The sequence below is a fragment of the Octopus bimaculoides genome, chromosome 1, assembly GCF_046866305.1.
Source record: "Octopus bimaculoides isolate indiv1 chromosome 1, ASM4686630v1, whole genome shotgun sequence".
Lineage (NCBI taxonomy): Eukaryota > Metazoa > Mollusca > Cephalopoda > Octopoda > Octopodidae > Octopus > Octopus bimaculoides.
In genome coordinates, this window is record NC_142928.1 from 3,265,567 (window position 1) to 3,280,566 (window position 15,000).

Below are 15,000 nucleotides of genomic sequence, written 5' to 3' on the forward strand. Positions count from 1 at the left end.
GTTGCTCTGATCAGCAAATAAATGAGAAAAAGATTATGAATGTAACATTGATAAATAACTTTATAAATTGTAATGAAGGTAATTGGGACAGTGCCTTGCTTGAGAGGGCAGATGGGAAAGAAGGACGTCCTGAGAAATACAGGTAAGACAACATAAGAGGGTGAACGTTTGAGGGGGAGTGAGAGAGATGGCACAAGGTTGATGTGCTCCAGAGAAATACAAAGCTCTATGTATTATCTCATAGTTACAAAAGGATTTTATGTGTGTGCAAGTGTGTGTGTGTATATACACATACACTACCTGATAAGCAAATAAAATAAAAATACACAGAATAGGCACAGTTGATGCTGGGAAGATGAACAGAGCAAAGTAACAGCATGTCTACCATAAACACTACTGCATGAGATTACAAAAACACGACTGTTGTATACACCAGGGTTTACTACTCTACAGAAACACTCATGTTTACTACAACACAAACCCCATTGTTGTAAACACCATCGTCATCATCATCATCGTTTAACGTCCGCTTTCCATGCTGGCATGGGTTGGACAGTTTGACAGAGGTCTGGAGAGCCAGCAGCTGCACCAGGCTCCAATCTGATCAGGCAAGGTTTCTACAGCTGGATGCCCTTCCTAATGCCAACCAATCCGAGAGTGTAGTGGGTGCTTTTACGTGCCACCAGCACAGGAGCCAGTCAGGCGGGCCTGGCATCGATCACGTTCAGATGGTGCTTTTAACATACCACCGGCACAAAAGCCAGTCGGGGGTACTGGCTTTGGACATGATCAGTTGGTGCTTTTTACGTGCCACCGGCACAGGAGCCAATCGGGCAGACCTGGCATCAACCACGTTCAGATGGTGCTTTTTATGTGTCACCAGCACGGGAACCAGTCTGGTGGTACTGGCATCAATGCCACCAGCACGGGAGCCAGTCTGTGCTTATAATGGTAGGACTTTACAAGTAAGAAATGATTAAAAAAATCCTAAACTGCTGGACCTGAAATGCAGGAGATAGTTCTATGAGAAAAGAAACCAACTATTTGTATCAATAAGGACATTTTGCTGTGTCTTCACCCTTGAAAAAGTTGTCTTATGGTCTAATCAGGAGTTAGGGGCTGTGCCCATGACCTCTGCAGGTTCCCTGAGATATGGAACATCAATATATAGAACAACTGCTGGAAATACATGGTCAGAAAAAAGATTCCAGAAGATTGATATTGTGGGGAAGAAGGACTGGATGAAGTGGTAAGTGAAAGGAAAGTGTAAGTAATAAGAGGAGATGGCACAAATGTGAGGACTGGGTGGCGGTTGAGTGTAACTAGAAGGTTTAGAAGAGAAGAGACCATTGTAGTAGTTGTACAATAAACAGAGGGAGGAGACACTGCATCATGGGCTACAAATGAAAAATGGCAAACTTAACAAATTGGGTGGAGAGAACACACTGACATTCAGAAACATCATCATCCTTCAACAGCCAGCTTCCATGCTGGCATGAGTTGGACAGTCTCACAAGATCCTATGGGCCTGAAGACTACAGCAGGTTCCAATGTTTGTTTTTTCATGATTTTTACGGCTGGATACTTTTCCAGATGCCAACCAGTTTAAAGAGTGTATCTGGTACTTCTTTTCATGGCACCAGCAGCCGGGAAACACGAAGATCCTATTCTACTGATAGTGGCTACAGTAGAGGAGGCAGCTTTATGCTAAGAGATGAAAAATTAGGGTATGAAAGAAGAAGGGGTTAGAAGCAAACGGGTTTCTTGATGGAGACGAGCTTCATGGCTATGACACATATACACACATACATCATCATTGTTGTTTTAGTGTCCACATTTCCAGGCTTGCATGGGTCAGATAGAAGTTGTTGAGACACATTTTCCCTTTGGCCAGATGCCCTTCCTGTCACAAACCCTCACCCGTTTCCAAGCAAAATAATATTTCCCTACAGTCAGACAAATGACACTGCTTGTATGAGGTTGAACACATACTTACAGCCATCATGAGATGTCAGGATAAGTAAACACACATGTATATATAATGTGCTTCTTTCAGTTTCCATCTAATTCACAAGGTTTTGGTCAGCCCAAAGCTATAGTAGAAGACACCTGTCTAAGGGACTGAACCTGAAACCACATAGTTGGAAACTAAACTTCCTAAACATACAACCATGCCTCTCTCTTTCTCATATATATATATATATACAAACACGTGTCTGTGTGTATAAATATATACAAACACACATACATACATGTATATATATACATATATGTATTCCCAAGTTTGTGTGAAGGTTTACAAAATTATGCAGAGATACGAGAGTGCACAGTGCGTCACTGACAGCAGCCCAGTTACAAATGGTGCAATCATCACTTTTGTAACTGGGCTGCAACCAGTGAAGTTTGACAACATTTCTTGTCAACAAAAATCACCCATCTCTTCCACCGGAATCGAAATCCCTTACCTGAAAATCAGGTAAGGATTGGTGACAGGAAGTGTATCTGGCCATAAAAATCCTGCCTCAAAAATTTACCTCCACTTAAGCCAAGCTAACATAGAAAATAGACATTAAACAAAACAAGAAACAAACAAACATAATAATAAAAGATGTTTACATTGTAACATATTAAGGTTGATGTATGAATAACAAATTTTCCTCATCAAATTACATTGTTAATTTTTATCTCATTTGACGATTTAAGTTCTCCATTCCTGACTATATAATCATTCTTTTTTCCTATCATATTTTGTTTAGCTATTTTTTGTTCAGTTTTTCATTCAGTTTTCACAAATTACAATTAGACATACCACAATCAATACCAAAGAATATATTTTAAAATTTAAAGTTAAACAGATGCCAAAATATCATTGTATATGATACAATAATCCACACCCTTATATATATATATTCTTTGTATTTGTTTATAAACATAATACTGTTGTTCATACAAAGTAGACAAAACAACCTCATTGAAATTCACGAAACACATTCAAGGAAGCAATGTTTTGAAATAAAATTATACAAAGGTGATGCAGAAGACAAAAACAAATATGTTCAAAGTTACATTATACTTTTACTGTATAGCTATTTTTGTATATTATAAAGTAAAAGTACAGAAATGATATTGAAAGTATGAAATACCAAAATCACCATAAAAACTCACATTCACACAATGTTTCCCTGAGGAAGTTTAATAAGACCAAACTAGGTCCTAAGTTGTCACTGTAGTTTCCAGCAATCTGACTCACTCTCCACTGCAGGCTCCCATTCAATATCAGATTTTGAACTTCAGAATTTCTCCCAACTATCACCACCACCACCTTGCTTTTCTTGCTAATGAGCTAAGGGAAATAACTCGAATGTGACAATGGCAAAAATTTGGAAAAAATACAGGTTAATGAAGTGATGTATGAAATGGCATATACCAAAACTTCTCAAAAGAAATTTCGCTCTGGGCTGGAGAAAGACAACTAAAACCTAGCAGTAATCATTAGCAACTCTCATACGGGAAGCTAATTTCAAGAAATTAAGAATTAATCCTTCCAAGTAAATCTACGTAATTAGAAGACCAGTTCTAGGCAAGGGACAGCTATGGGCTCGTTTCAGTTAGATTAACTCTTAATTTCCTCATTTCTTTGAAGGGTAGTTAAGAACTGCCTCTACACCTTTTTTTTTTTTTACTTTCTATTTCCAAGAAGCAATTTTTTTTTTTTGTTTTGTATGCAGCATTCAATACATCACCCTCTAAGTTTCTTGTTCGTAATTTTTCTTTTCATAAAAAGCACCATTCGAACATGGTCAATGCCAGTGCCACCTGACTGGCTCCCATGCCAGTGACATGTAAAAAGCACTAACTACATTCTTGGAGTGGTTGGTGTTAGGAAGGGCATCCAGGTGTAGAAACTCTGCCAGATCAGATTGGAGACTGGTGCAGCCATCTGGTTTGCCAGTCTTCAGTCAAACTGCCCAACCCATGCCAGCATGGAAAACGGACGTTAAACAATGATGATGATGATGATGATGATTATTATTATTATTACATTGTAATTTTAATTGGTTGAACAATTTTGGAGGAAGGCTCATCACATTATATCAGTTTCACCCATTTTTAATCTATATGGGCACTCTCTGTCTGCCTGCATGTGTGTACATAGCTACACTGATCCACCTATACAAGCAAACATATGTACAGACATTATATATATATATATATATATATATCTGCATATATGTACGTACATATTTCCAGAACTGCAAACCTCTACAAATCTCTCTTTTGGTTTGATACGTGACAACAGTTACTAGATATGACAGGTAAAAATCCTTTACCAATAGATTGAAAGTAGTAATCAATAATGAGATAATCAAAGACCTCGTCCATTCAGCCATCTTCAGTGGAATAAGCCAAATCTATTCCATATTAGAATAAGCTAACAAAGAAAGAGTTAAAACAGAGCCAAGTCAGACTATCTTCACTGGAGACAGAAATGAGAAACAAGTTGACTGATGGGTCTTGCATTACACGTCTCTATCACTTGCCAGGAAACTGTTACCGTTTCCACACAGAGAGCCTTCTATCTTCTCAATGAATTGTTTCTGCTATTTTTAAAACAAGAAAATTAGTCAGTCACTATGCATTAGCAAGGTAGGTTACTGTACAAATGCCGAAGGCACATTATAGTGTGATCAATAATCTAGTTACCTGGTTAAATGATAGATATCTGCTTCGTAACTCATCAATGAGTCTGCTGGTCTTCTCCATCTCAAATTAACGAGCATTGCTTTTTATCTTTTATTTGTTTCAGTCACTAGACTGTGGCCATGCTGGGGCACTGCCTTGAAGAATTTTTAGTTGAATGAATTGACCCCAAGACTTATTTTTTAAAGCCTGGTACTTTTTCTATCAGTCTCTTTTGCGAAAACGCTAAGTTACAAGGCAAAAACACACCGACACTAGTTGTCAAGTGGTGGTGGTGGTTGGGGGGAGAACAAACAGACACACACACATATATATACGACAGGTTTCCACACAGTTTCTGTCTACCAAATCTACTCACAAGGCTTTGGTTGGCCTGAGTCTACAGTAGGAGATACTTGCCCAAGGTGCCATGTGGTTGGGAAGCAAACTTCTTATTTCTTTATTGCCCACAAGGGGCTAAACATAGAGGGGACAAACGGATAAAGTCGATTACATCGACCCCAGTGCGTAACTGGTACTTAATTTATCGACCCCAAAAGGATGAAAGGCAAAGTCGACCTCGGCGGAATTTGAACTCAGAACATAGCGGCAGACGAAATACCACTAGGCATTTCGCCCAGCATATTTAACGATTCTGCCAGCTCGCAGGAAGCAAACTTCTTGCCACACAGTCACACCTGCACCCGTTATAATTTTAATAATTAATTCGTAGTCATTATAGCACTTACCTTCGACAATGGAGTGTGTTTCCTTACACATGATATGTCATCAGTATCCACACTCATCGTGAGCAACTGATCGATGGTTGCATCAACAGCACCATCATTGGCTCTCAAAATGGCCTCTATTACATCTTCTTCCATGCTGGGAAACATATGCTTGAAGTCTGACATAGCCTGGTAAAAATCCAGTTGGCGTGTGTGTGTACGCGATACAGTTCCACCTGGCAGCGTTTCTCGGCGGGGATGGTCACGCCGTCGCCTGTTGTTCAGCTTCTGAGTATCAGCTGAAGCCATTTTGTGGAATTTTGTTTATGTTTTTTTTTTTTTAATATTCTATGTTTTGATTTGTTTTATGTGTTTTTTTTAATACGAAAATGAGGAATCACAGATACAAAATGGATTCTTGTTTTCTCTTCAACAGACAAGGTTTTTCTTTCTTTTTCGTTTTTTTAAAATCTAATTCAGTTATATATATATATAAATATATATAAATGCATTGTGTGCATGAATAAGTGTGTTTGTGTGTGTGTGTGTGTTTACATATGTGTGTGTGTGTATATACATATGGATATATATATATACACACACACACATATACACACACACACACACACCCTTCTCCTTCAGGTAATTACTGGTGTTGCTATTTCATCCATACTTCAGCCTAAAAAAAAAAAAAAAAATATATATATATAAATAGAAATATTAAATACTGAAATATTAAAGTAAAAGTTACATTTTATTACAGACTAATTTGATGAAATGCATAGTGTAACTTATCTTAAAATAGAATGAAGTAAAAAAAAAAAAAAAGCAACACCAACGTCCTCTCAACGATTAGCAGGAGATGGTTTTTAGAATGAGAAATTCTGAAATATGCTCGGCTGATCTCACAAACGAGAATACTAAAAATGAATCCAACCGCTCTCAAAAATTAAGTAAAAAGACAGGAAAAATAATCCAGAATCCTTGTCCGGTATTGGATCGATCGCAAAATCTAAGCAGTTTGTGCCAGCCACAAGGCCAAACATACCTGAAAGTTTCATCCGAATCCATCCAGCAGTTCTTGAGATATCTTGTCCACGGACAAACAAACAAACAAACGCAACTGAAAACAATACCTCTGCCTTCGCTGAAGCAGAGGTAATAATCACTTTTAAAAAAGAATCTACTATAATAATACTCTTGAGTTTTTCTCTGTCGCAACATATGAATGAGAAAGGAAGGGGTGATAGACGAATAAGGAAGGAAGGGGTGATGGCAAACTGGTAGTGGGATGGTGAACATGCAATGCTGAAAAGAAAAATCAAACAGTGTTTCAACTCTATGTGAGTATATGCGTGTATGTGTGTGTGTACAAACATGTGAATGTTTGTATGCATGATTATTATGTACCTTATTTATATATAAAATGCTACAATTAGCCGTCATTTTTGACAGCACAGGGCCAGCTGGTATGAAAATGAATACCATATAAGGCAAAATGCTCAGAAGTATTGCATCTGTCTTTACATTCTGAGTTCAAATTCAGCTGAAGCAAATTTTGTTTTTCATCCTCTCAGGGTTGATAAAATAGGTACCAGCTGAGCAGTGGGGTCGACATAACTGACTAAGCCCCACCCTCAAACTTTCTGGCCTTGTGCCAAAATTTGAAACCATAGGATGGTGAGTTGGCCGAATGATTAGCATGCTTAGTGGCATTTTACCAGTCCTTATGTTCCGAGTTCAAACACTACCAAGGCCGACTTTGCCTTTGATCTCCTTGTGTTTGATAAAATAAGTACTAGTTGGTCTCTAGGAGTCAATCTAATTGACTTAGCCCCTCCTCTGGAATTGCTGGCCTTGTGCCAAAATTTGAAATTATTATCATTATTATTAGGTGAGCTGGCAGAATCATTAGCATGCTGGACAAAATGCTTGGTGGTATTTCGCCTGTTGCTACATTCTGAGTTCAAACTCCACTGATGTCAACTTTGCCTTTCATCCTTTCAGGGGTCAATAAAAAAGAGCACCAATCAACCAGAGGAGTTTATGTAGTCGACTTACCTGCTCCCATGCAGTTGCTGGCCTTGTGCCAAAATTTGAAACCATTATTATTATTATTATTATTATTATTATCATTATTATTAAAGTGATGAGCTGGCAGTATTGTTAGCCCACTGGGCAAAATGCTTGGTGGCATTTCATCCGTTATGATCTGAGTTCAAATTCCACTGGGGTCAACTTTGCCTTTCATCCTTTCAAGGTTGATAAAATAAGTACCAGTTGAATACTGAGCATCGATGTAATTGGTTTATCCCCTCCCCCAAATTTCAGGTCTGTGCCTATAGTCATCATCATCATCGTTTAACGTCCGCTTTCCATGCTAGCATGGGTTGGACGATTTGACTGAGGACTGGTGAAACCGGATGGCAACACCAGGCTCCAATCTAATTTGGCAGAGTTTCTACAGCTGGATGCCCTTCCTAACGCCAACCACTCAGAGAGTGTAGTGGGTGCTTTTACGTGTCACCTGCACGAAGGCCAGTCAGGCGGTACTGGCAACGGCCACGCTCGAAATGGTGTCTTTTATGTGCCACCCGCACAAAAGCCAGTCCAGGGGCACTGGCAACGATCTCGCTCGAAAACCCTACGAAGGCCAGTCAGGCAGCACTGGCAACGGTCACGCTCAAAATGGTGCATCTTATGTGCCACCCGCACAAGAGCCAGTCCAGGGGCCCTGGCAAAAGGATTATTATTATTATTATTATTATTATTATTATTATACTTGTAAGCTGACAGAATTAGTTGCATATCAATTAAGATGCTTAATGGTATTTCTTCCGACTCTTTATGTTGAGCTCAACTTTGCCTTTCATCTTTCAGAATCTCTAAAATACGTACCAGTCAGATACTAGAGTCGATGTAATCAACTTGTCCCCTCCCCTCAAAATTACTGGCCTTGTGCCAAAATTAGAATTATTGAACATCCAATAATACATTTATGGAATTAAGTTTTACATAATCCATTAAAATTTACAAGTGAAAAGCTTTCCTGAATTTAAGTGAAGATTATCCAATCATCCTATCAAATTTTAATCTTTCTGACATCAACCCACCTGAGACTGTCCTGCTTCTATGATATAAATTTCTTGTTTAAAATGATTTAAATTAAAACCTTCCACCAAAATTCCATGTTAATTTATATTCTAAATATCAGATTATGACAACGTTATTTTATTAAGCTCTTCATAGTTTAAAAATTGTAACAAAGGCAGTATATTTCATTTGAATTACTGTAGCAAAAAGGCTAAAATATCTAAAAAAATTTACAGACAAAAACTGTCATACAAAACTCAATGTACTATGAGGAATTTTCTGTTTGGTAGAATTGTTAGCAGACAAAATGCTGAGCAGGTTTTCTTCTGGCTCCTTTCCATTCTGAGTTCAAATGCTGCTGAAGTCAACTTTACCTTTCGTAGTTGATAAAATGAATACCAGTTGAACACTGGGGTTGATATCATTGATTTATCCACCCTGCTCAAAATTGCAGGGCTTGTGCCAAAGTTTGAAGCTATTATTATTATTATTATTATTATTATTATTACTATCATCATTATTATTCAATAGTTACAAATTTTTGTACACAAGATGGAAATCATACTCTTTTCACAAGAATTTCATATAAGGATTTTAGAAAAATCGTTAATTCGCTAATATTAAAGATGTAACATTTATTTTCAAATATTTCCTAAGTCAAATAAAAACTTGTAAAGAATCATTTTCAACTAACTTGAGAAAAACAAAAACAGAAAAAAAAATATTTTCATTATATAGCCATACTGCAGAGATATTTGTGTAAAACAGTTTTTAATTTGTGTAAAACAGTTTTTAATATCTTTTGCTATCAGAAAAATATCAAAGATAATAAAAAACAAACAAACATGACTACATGACAGTGTTATTTTTAACTTTTCCGGATAAAACTTTGCAAGCAGTATCTGAAATAGCCAAAATTTCAGCTCCACAGTCAGAAAAAGAAAACACTCTGAAATAATTCAGCCGAAATCTGGAGTGGTTGGCATTAGGAAGGGCATCCAACTGTAGAAGCTCTGCCAAATCAGATTGGAGCCTGGTGTAGCCATCTGGTTTCACCAGTCCTCAGTCAAATCGTCCAACCCATGCTAGCATGGAAAGTGGACGTTAAATGATGATGATGATGATTTCTGTTTTATGGTACTTGCATGGTTGTATGATTAAAAAGCTTGCTTTGCAACCAGATGGCTTTTGGTTCAGTCCCCCAGAGTGGTGTCTTGGACAAGTGTCTTCTACTATAATCCCAAGCTGACCAATGCCTTATGAATGGAATTTGGTATATGGAAATTGGGTGGAAGACCATCAGGTGTGTGTGTGTGTGTGTGTGTGTGTGTGTGTGTTTTGTAAACGTTTGCATTCTGTGAAAATCTCAACAAGCAATGATGAGGATGAGGTCATATTTTCTGTTAGCAAATCCTCCACTGGCTTTGTACCTTTGAAGACATGTAAAACAGTGATCCCTTACTTGAAAAACAGATAATGGTTAGTGATAGGAAAGGCATCCAGGTATAAAATGAGGCTGTGATAACACATTCATTTAACCCATGCTGGCATAGAATGGCAGATGCTAAAAAACAAAACACACTGTGAACCGATGTGATTAATTTTCCTAAATATCGGTTATAAAGGAGTACATTTAACCTGGTACCACCCGTATCCTTTTAAACAAACTTCCTGCTTTGAAGTGATTTAAATTAAAACCTTCCATCAAAACAGTATGTTAATATATTTTCCAAACACCAGCTTAATAATGACAATGTCATTTTACTAAATTCGTTATTTTCGAAATTAATTCAATCAAAAGCAATGTATTCCAAGAGAAATACAGTAACAAACGGGTTAATATTTGATGAACCCAAATTTAAATTGATGAATAAAGAACATGACACTTGGTTAGAGAAACATTTATTTTGGGGGAGGCTTTCTTTCAATGGCCTTGTAAACCAAGCTAATTCTAATGTTATGCTTCCAAGCGATTAACACTGGAGATATTGGCACCATGATAACCAAAAGATTCTGTAACAGATTCACTTTTGAATAATTATATAATAATGATGATGGCTATAGAATATTTTACAAAAATAGATGCCCTGTATACTTAATCTTATCAGTCATTCTGCTCATTTAGCAAGTTCTATTTTTATTATCGTTATTTTTTAGAAACACATTTTGTACAAACTTTTCTTTTTTTGTTACTTTACATTTTGGTTAGAGAGAGATTCTGCTGGGAGCAATTCCAACCTTAAGTAATTGGTGGACTATATCTAGTTTTAAAAACATTAATATCAACATTAACTAGTCACATCCATTAAATATATACAAGCCTACAAGAGAGCCACTACACAATCAATGTACTAATAATAGCAGCCAATCTCCCTCAAATCACACCCTACTATCTTCAAGAGGTAAAACATCTCAGTAATAAAGTTCTAGATACACCATGTATGAAAATAAGATGAGATGTTCATGACTGGTATCTCCTTCACCAGGAGCCTGGCACTTTGTCAGTTAGGATAACAAGTGTTCCAGCTGATCCGATTAATGGAACAGCCTGCTTGTGAAATTAATGTGCAAATGACTGAGCACTCCACAGACACGTGTACTCTTAATGTAGTTCTCAGAGAGACTCAGTGTGACACAGAATGTGACAAGGCTGGCCCTTTGAATTACTGGTACTACTCATTTTTGCCAGTTGAGTGAACTGGAGCAACATGAAATAGAACATCTTGCTCAAGGACACAATGCACTGTCAGAAATCAAAAAAAAAAAAAAACACTCATTACATTCTGCAAAATGATTGGCATTAGAAAGGTCATCCAGAAGTAGAAACCACACCAAAACAGACATTGGAATTTGGCATTGGTCCTCTAGCTTGTCAGTTTTTGTCAAACCACCTAAACCATTTCCAGCATGGAAAACAGGCACTAAATGAGGATGATTTTTTCATTTAGTAAAACAAAAAAGAGTCATGAAAATTCCTCATAATCTACAAATGGGGAAACTTACTGACTTGGAAACAAACTCACTGAAAATGACAATCGACAAGCGTTTTTATTTAATTCCAAATGTTGGGGACTTAAATTCTGGGGCTCGTTATCCTTTGAACATTTTTCAGAATTAAGAAAATTTCCGAAAGTTTTTTTACATCTATCATTTTAGAATGACTTACAGATGTAAAAAGAAAAAAAAAAACATTTTAATCCAAGAAGCTGATAAAATCCAAAATGAAGTCACAACTGACTGATTCAAATTTGAAGAATTCTCTCCTGTTCCACATTTAACTTCAAACTAAAATGTTTAGTGAAACCAGACTCAAAAGTCTCAGTAACATAATGTTTACTTAATTTTCTTTATATTAAATCATTTCATCATGTAAAAAAATATTAAGTATAGATATATTAACATATATTAGCATATGTTAGTGTATCTAAATTAACATACTTCAGATGAGAATTTCATGGAAGACTTGTATGACACATTTGAACTGATGCATGAAAATACTGATACATGAATGCTGTTGCTTGATTTGCCAGAAATAGCAGCTAAATCTCTCTCAAACTATACTATACCATCTTTAAAAAGTATGGTTTGTATGATGTAACCCAAAATATACCACTGCTAGTGAGAAAAAAAAAAGAGGATAATCATTGCTCGTATGTCTTTGATGGACCTACTTGATCAGAGCTGACTTGAAAGTTCATGATTGTGATATGAACTACTTAACTAAACATTTTTACTAGTTATTCACACACATCATCATCATTGTTGTTTAACATCCACCTTCCATGCTGGCATGGGTTGGACGGTTTGACTGAGAACTGGCAAACCAGGAGGCTGCACCAGGCTCCAGTCTGATTTGGCAAGGTTTCTACAGCTGGATACCCTTCCTAGCGTCAACCATTCCGAGAGTGTAGTGGGTACTTTTATGTGGGAGCCAATCAGGTGGCACTGGCATCAGCCACACTCGAATGGTGCTTTTTATGTGCTACTGGCAAAGGTGCCAGTCAGGCAGCACCTGTGTAGATGCCTTGTAAAAAGCACCTGTGCCAGTGCCGCATAAAAAGCACCCAGTCCACTCTGTAAAGTGGTTAGCATTAGGAAGAGCATCCAGCCATAGAAACCATGCCAAAACAGACAATTAAAGCCTGGTGCAGCTTTCTGGCCAGCTAAGTCCTGTCAAACAGTCCAACCCATACCAGCATGGAAAACAGACCTTAAGTGATGATGATGATGATGATGATATAATGATAAGACTTGAACTTTGATGTACCTCTACCTGTAGGCTAAATTCCTCACTGAATCCATTACCAACTCTTACCTTGCTGAGAGCCCCCCTCTGTACAAGCTATTCAGCTACACCTAGTTTTCTTAGTGACCACTTGACTATAAAATGTGGTAACTCTGACCAAGGCCTTCTCCAGGTCAATGAAATATAAGTATAATGGCTTGGCTCTTTGCACAAACCTTTTTTCTTGTAGTTGTCTCACATAGAAGAGAGTACCTTGTAATATCTCACATAAACTAATGAGCTTACAAATTATTTGTGCTATAACTTCTTGTTTACTTCCACAGACCAGTCCAGCGATTCTTAAGCAGGGTCCGTATGGCCCTGGCAGGGAGCGGGGAGGGGGGTCTATACAAGAATTTTTGTTAAAATTTATGTGCAGTAAATTGGTTATACTTTTACAATACACAAAATATTTAAAGTTTTTTTTTATAAAATCCCTAATATTTAATTACAAAAATGGGATTTTTTAAATATTGAATGGCTATGAGGATCCACCCAAGTAAAACAAGAACCAGAGGGACCCATAGGCAACAAATGGTTGAGAACCACTGGATGAGTCCATTAGTTAGATGCACAGTAGGTGTTTCTAGGACATCCTCTTTCATAGCAGTTGATGATTCCACTGTGGCATCAGTCATTGAGAATAACTCCATCCTGTATTCCCTGATTGACTATGCCAGTGACTCGTATGTCCCTGAATTTACTAAATATTTTCAGCCTCACAGGGACCATCTAGTGATCCTGCTGCTTTCTCTGCCTTCATAATTGTTAACGAGCATTTCAATCAAGTAGCTATCAATTACAATACTGGTCTTTCTTTGGAATTTACAAGAGATCAGTCTGTTTAATGTGAAACTATTACTATATACACACACATGTATATATACATATGTATATATAGAAACACACACACACACACAACAATCTTATTAAAATTAACCATAATAAGCATTAAATATAAAGAAACAGGTGTTAATCACTGAAAGAACACAAACTGTAACGAGCTTGTGAGTGAGGTAGGTGGGGCGGGGTTAGTGAGAGAGGGGACAACAGGCAACCAGACAAAATGAAGGACGTGAGGGAAGAGAAATAGGGGAGAGGAAGAATGGAGTTTTCACAAGAGCTGGTTGAAAGTTATCTGCATTCCAGATGCATGACTGTACAGTCAGATGATGATGAGGGGGGGGGGGGGGGCTGCAAGAACTGATAAAATAGATATTTAACCACCAAGTGGCTGAAATGTAATCTAAAACAGATCAATTCGTTAAGTAGAGTCATTATATTAACACCACAATCAGTTCTATTCACAACAAATCTTCTCAGCAGATTGTGTGTGTGTGTGTGTGTGTGTGTGTGTGTGTGTGTGTGTGAGTGTTATTCTTCTTACCAATATTCCTGAGACTCATTATAATAATCTTGACAAACATCCAGAGAAATATAAAGCTAAATAATATACAAGATAAAAAATACTTTGAAATTTGTACATCTGAGTGTTTGTGTATGAGGGGGGGGGCAGAGAGAGAGAGAGAGAGAGAGAGAGAGAGAGAGAGCAAGTGTGTATGTGTGTATACATGCAAGCAAGTGAATGTGTCTAAATGAGTGAGTGTACATACAATGAAGTCTATGCCTGTGTGTAAACATACAAACACTGAGGTGTCTATATGTGAGTGTGTGTGTGTGTGTGTGTGTGTTATCAGAAAGAGAAAGTGAGTTAGTGTATATGTGAGTGAGTGTGTGTACTTATGTATGAGGACGAGTGAACATTGAACAAGGCTTATACCTGTGAGTGTGTGTTCAGTGATTGTATGTGTGAGAGTATATAGACTGAGGTATTTGTGTGTGTGCATGTATATGCATTGATAACTGTAGCACTGTGTGTGTGTGTGTGTGTGTGTGTGTGTGTGTGTGTTAAGGCTATCTGTGTGTACATGGAAGAGGCCTGTGTGCAAGAGCATTAAATCTAAGAATAACCAACCCTGATGCTAGAACACAGACAGACTCACTGAGGGAAATACCAGGAATATAGGAGATTTCTGGCGATAACACACACACACACACACACTCTCTCTCTCTCTCTTTATTTTTCTCATTTTTACTTTTCACAACAAATAGTTGGGATTTGTTGTTTTAAAAAAGATTTACTGGGAACAGAATCAGAGAGAAGGAGAGGGTGGAGCTGTGTGTATGTGGGAGAAAGACTAGAGCTGTGCATGA

General features: G+C 37.5%; 1 protein-coding gene across 8 annotated transcripts in view; it reads right to left on the reverse strand.

Moving 5' to 3' along the window:
* The window catches only part of LOC106873416 (CUE domain-containing protein 1), a 188,818-nt gene that overhangs the window by 52,034 nt on the left and 121,784 nt on the right, over positions 1–15,000 (reverse strand). For all 8 annotated transcript variants that reach the window (XM_089347776.1, XM_052975105.2, XM_089347772.1 and 5 more), the window contains one exon: positions 5,430–6,087. In XM_089347776.1, coding sequence (XP_089203902.1) covers positions 5,430–5,717 — 288 coding nt within the window. In that variant the 5' untranslated portion in view covers positions 5,718–6,087. The remainder of the gene's footprint in view (positions 1–5,429; positions 6,088–15,000) is intronic.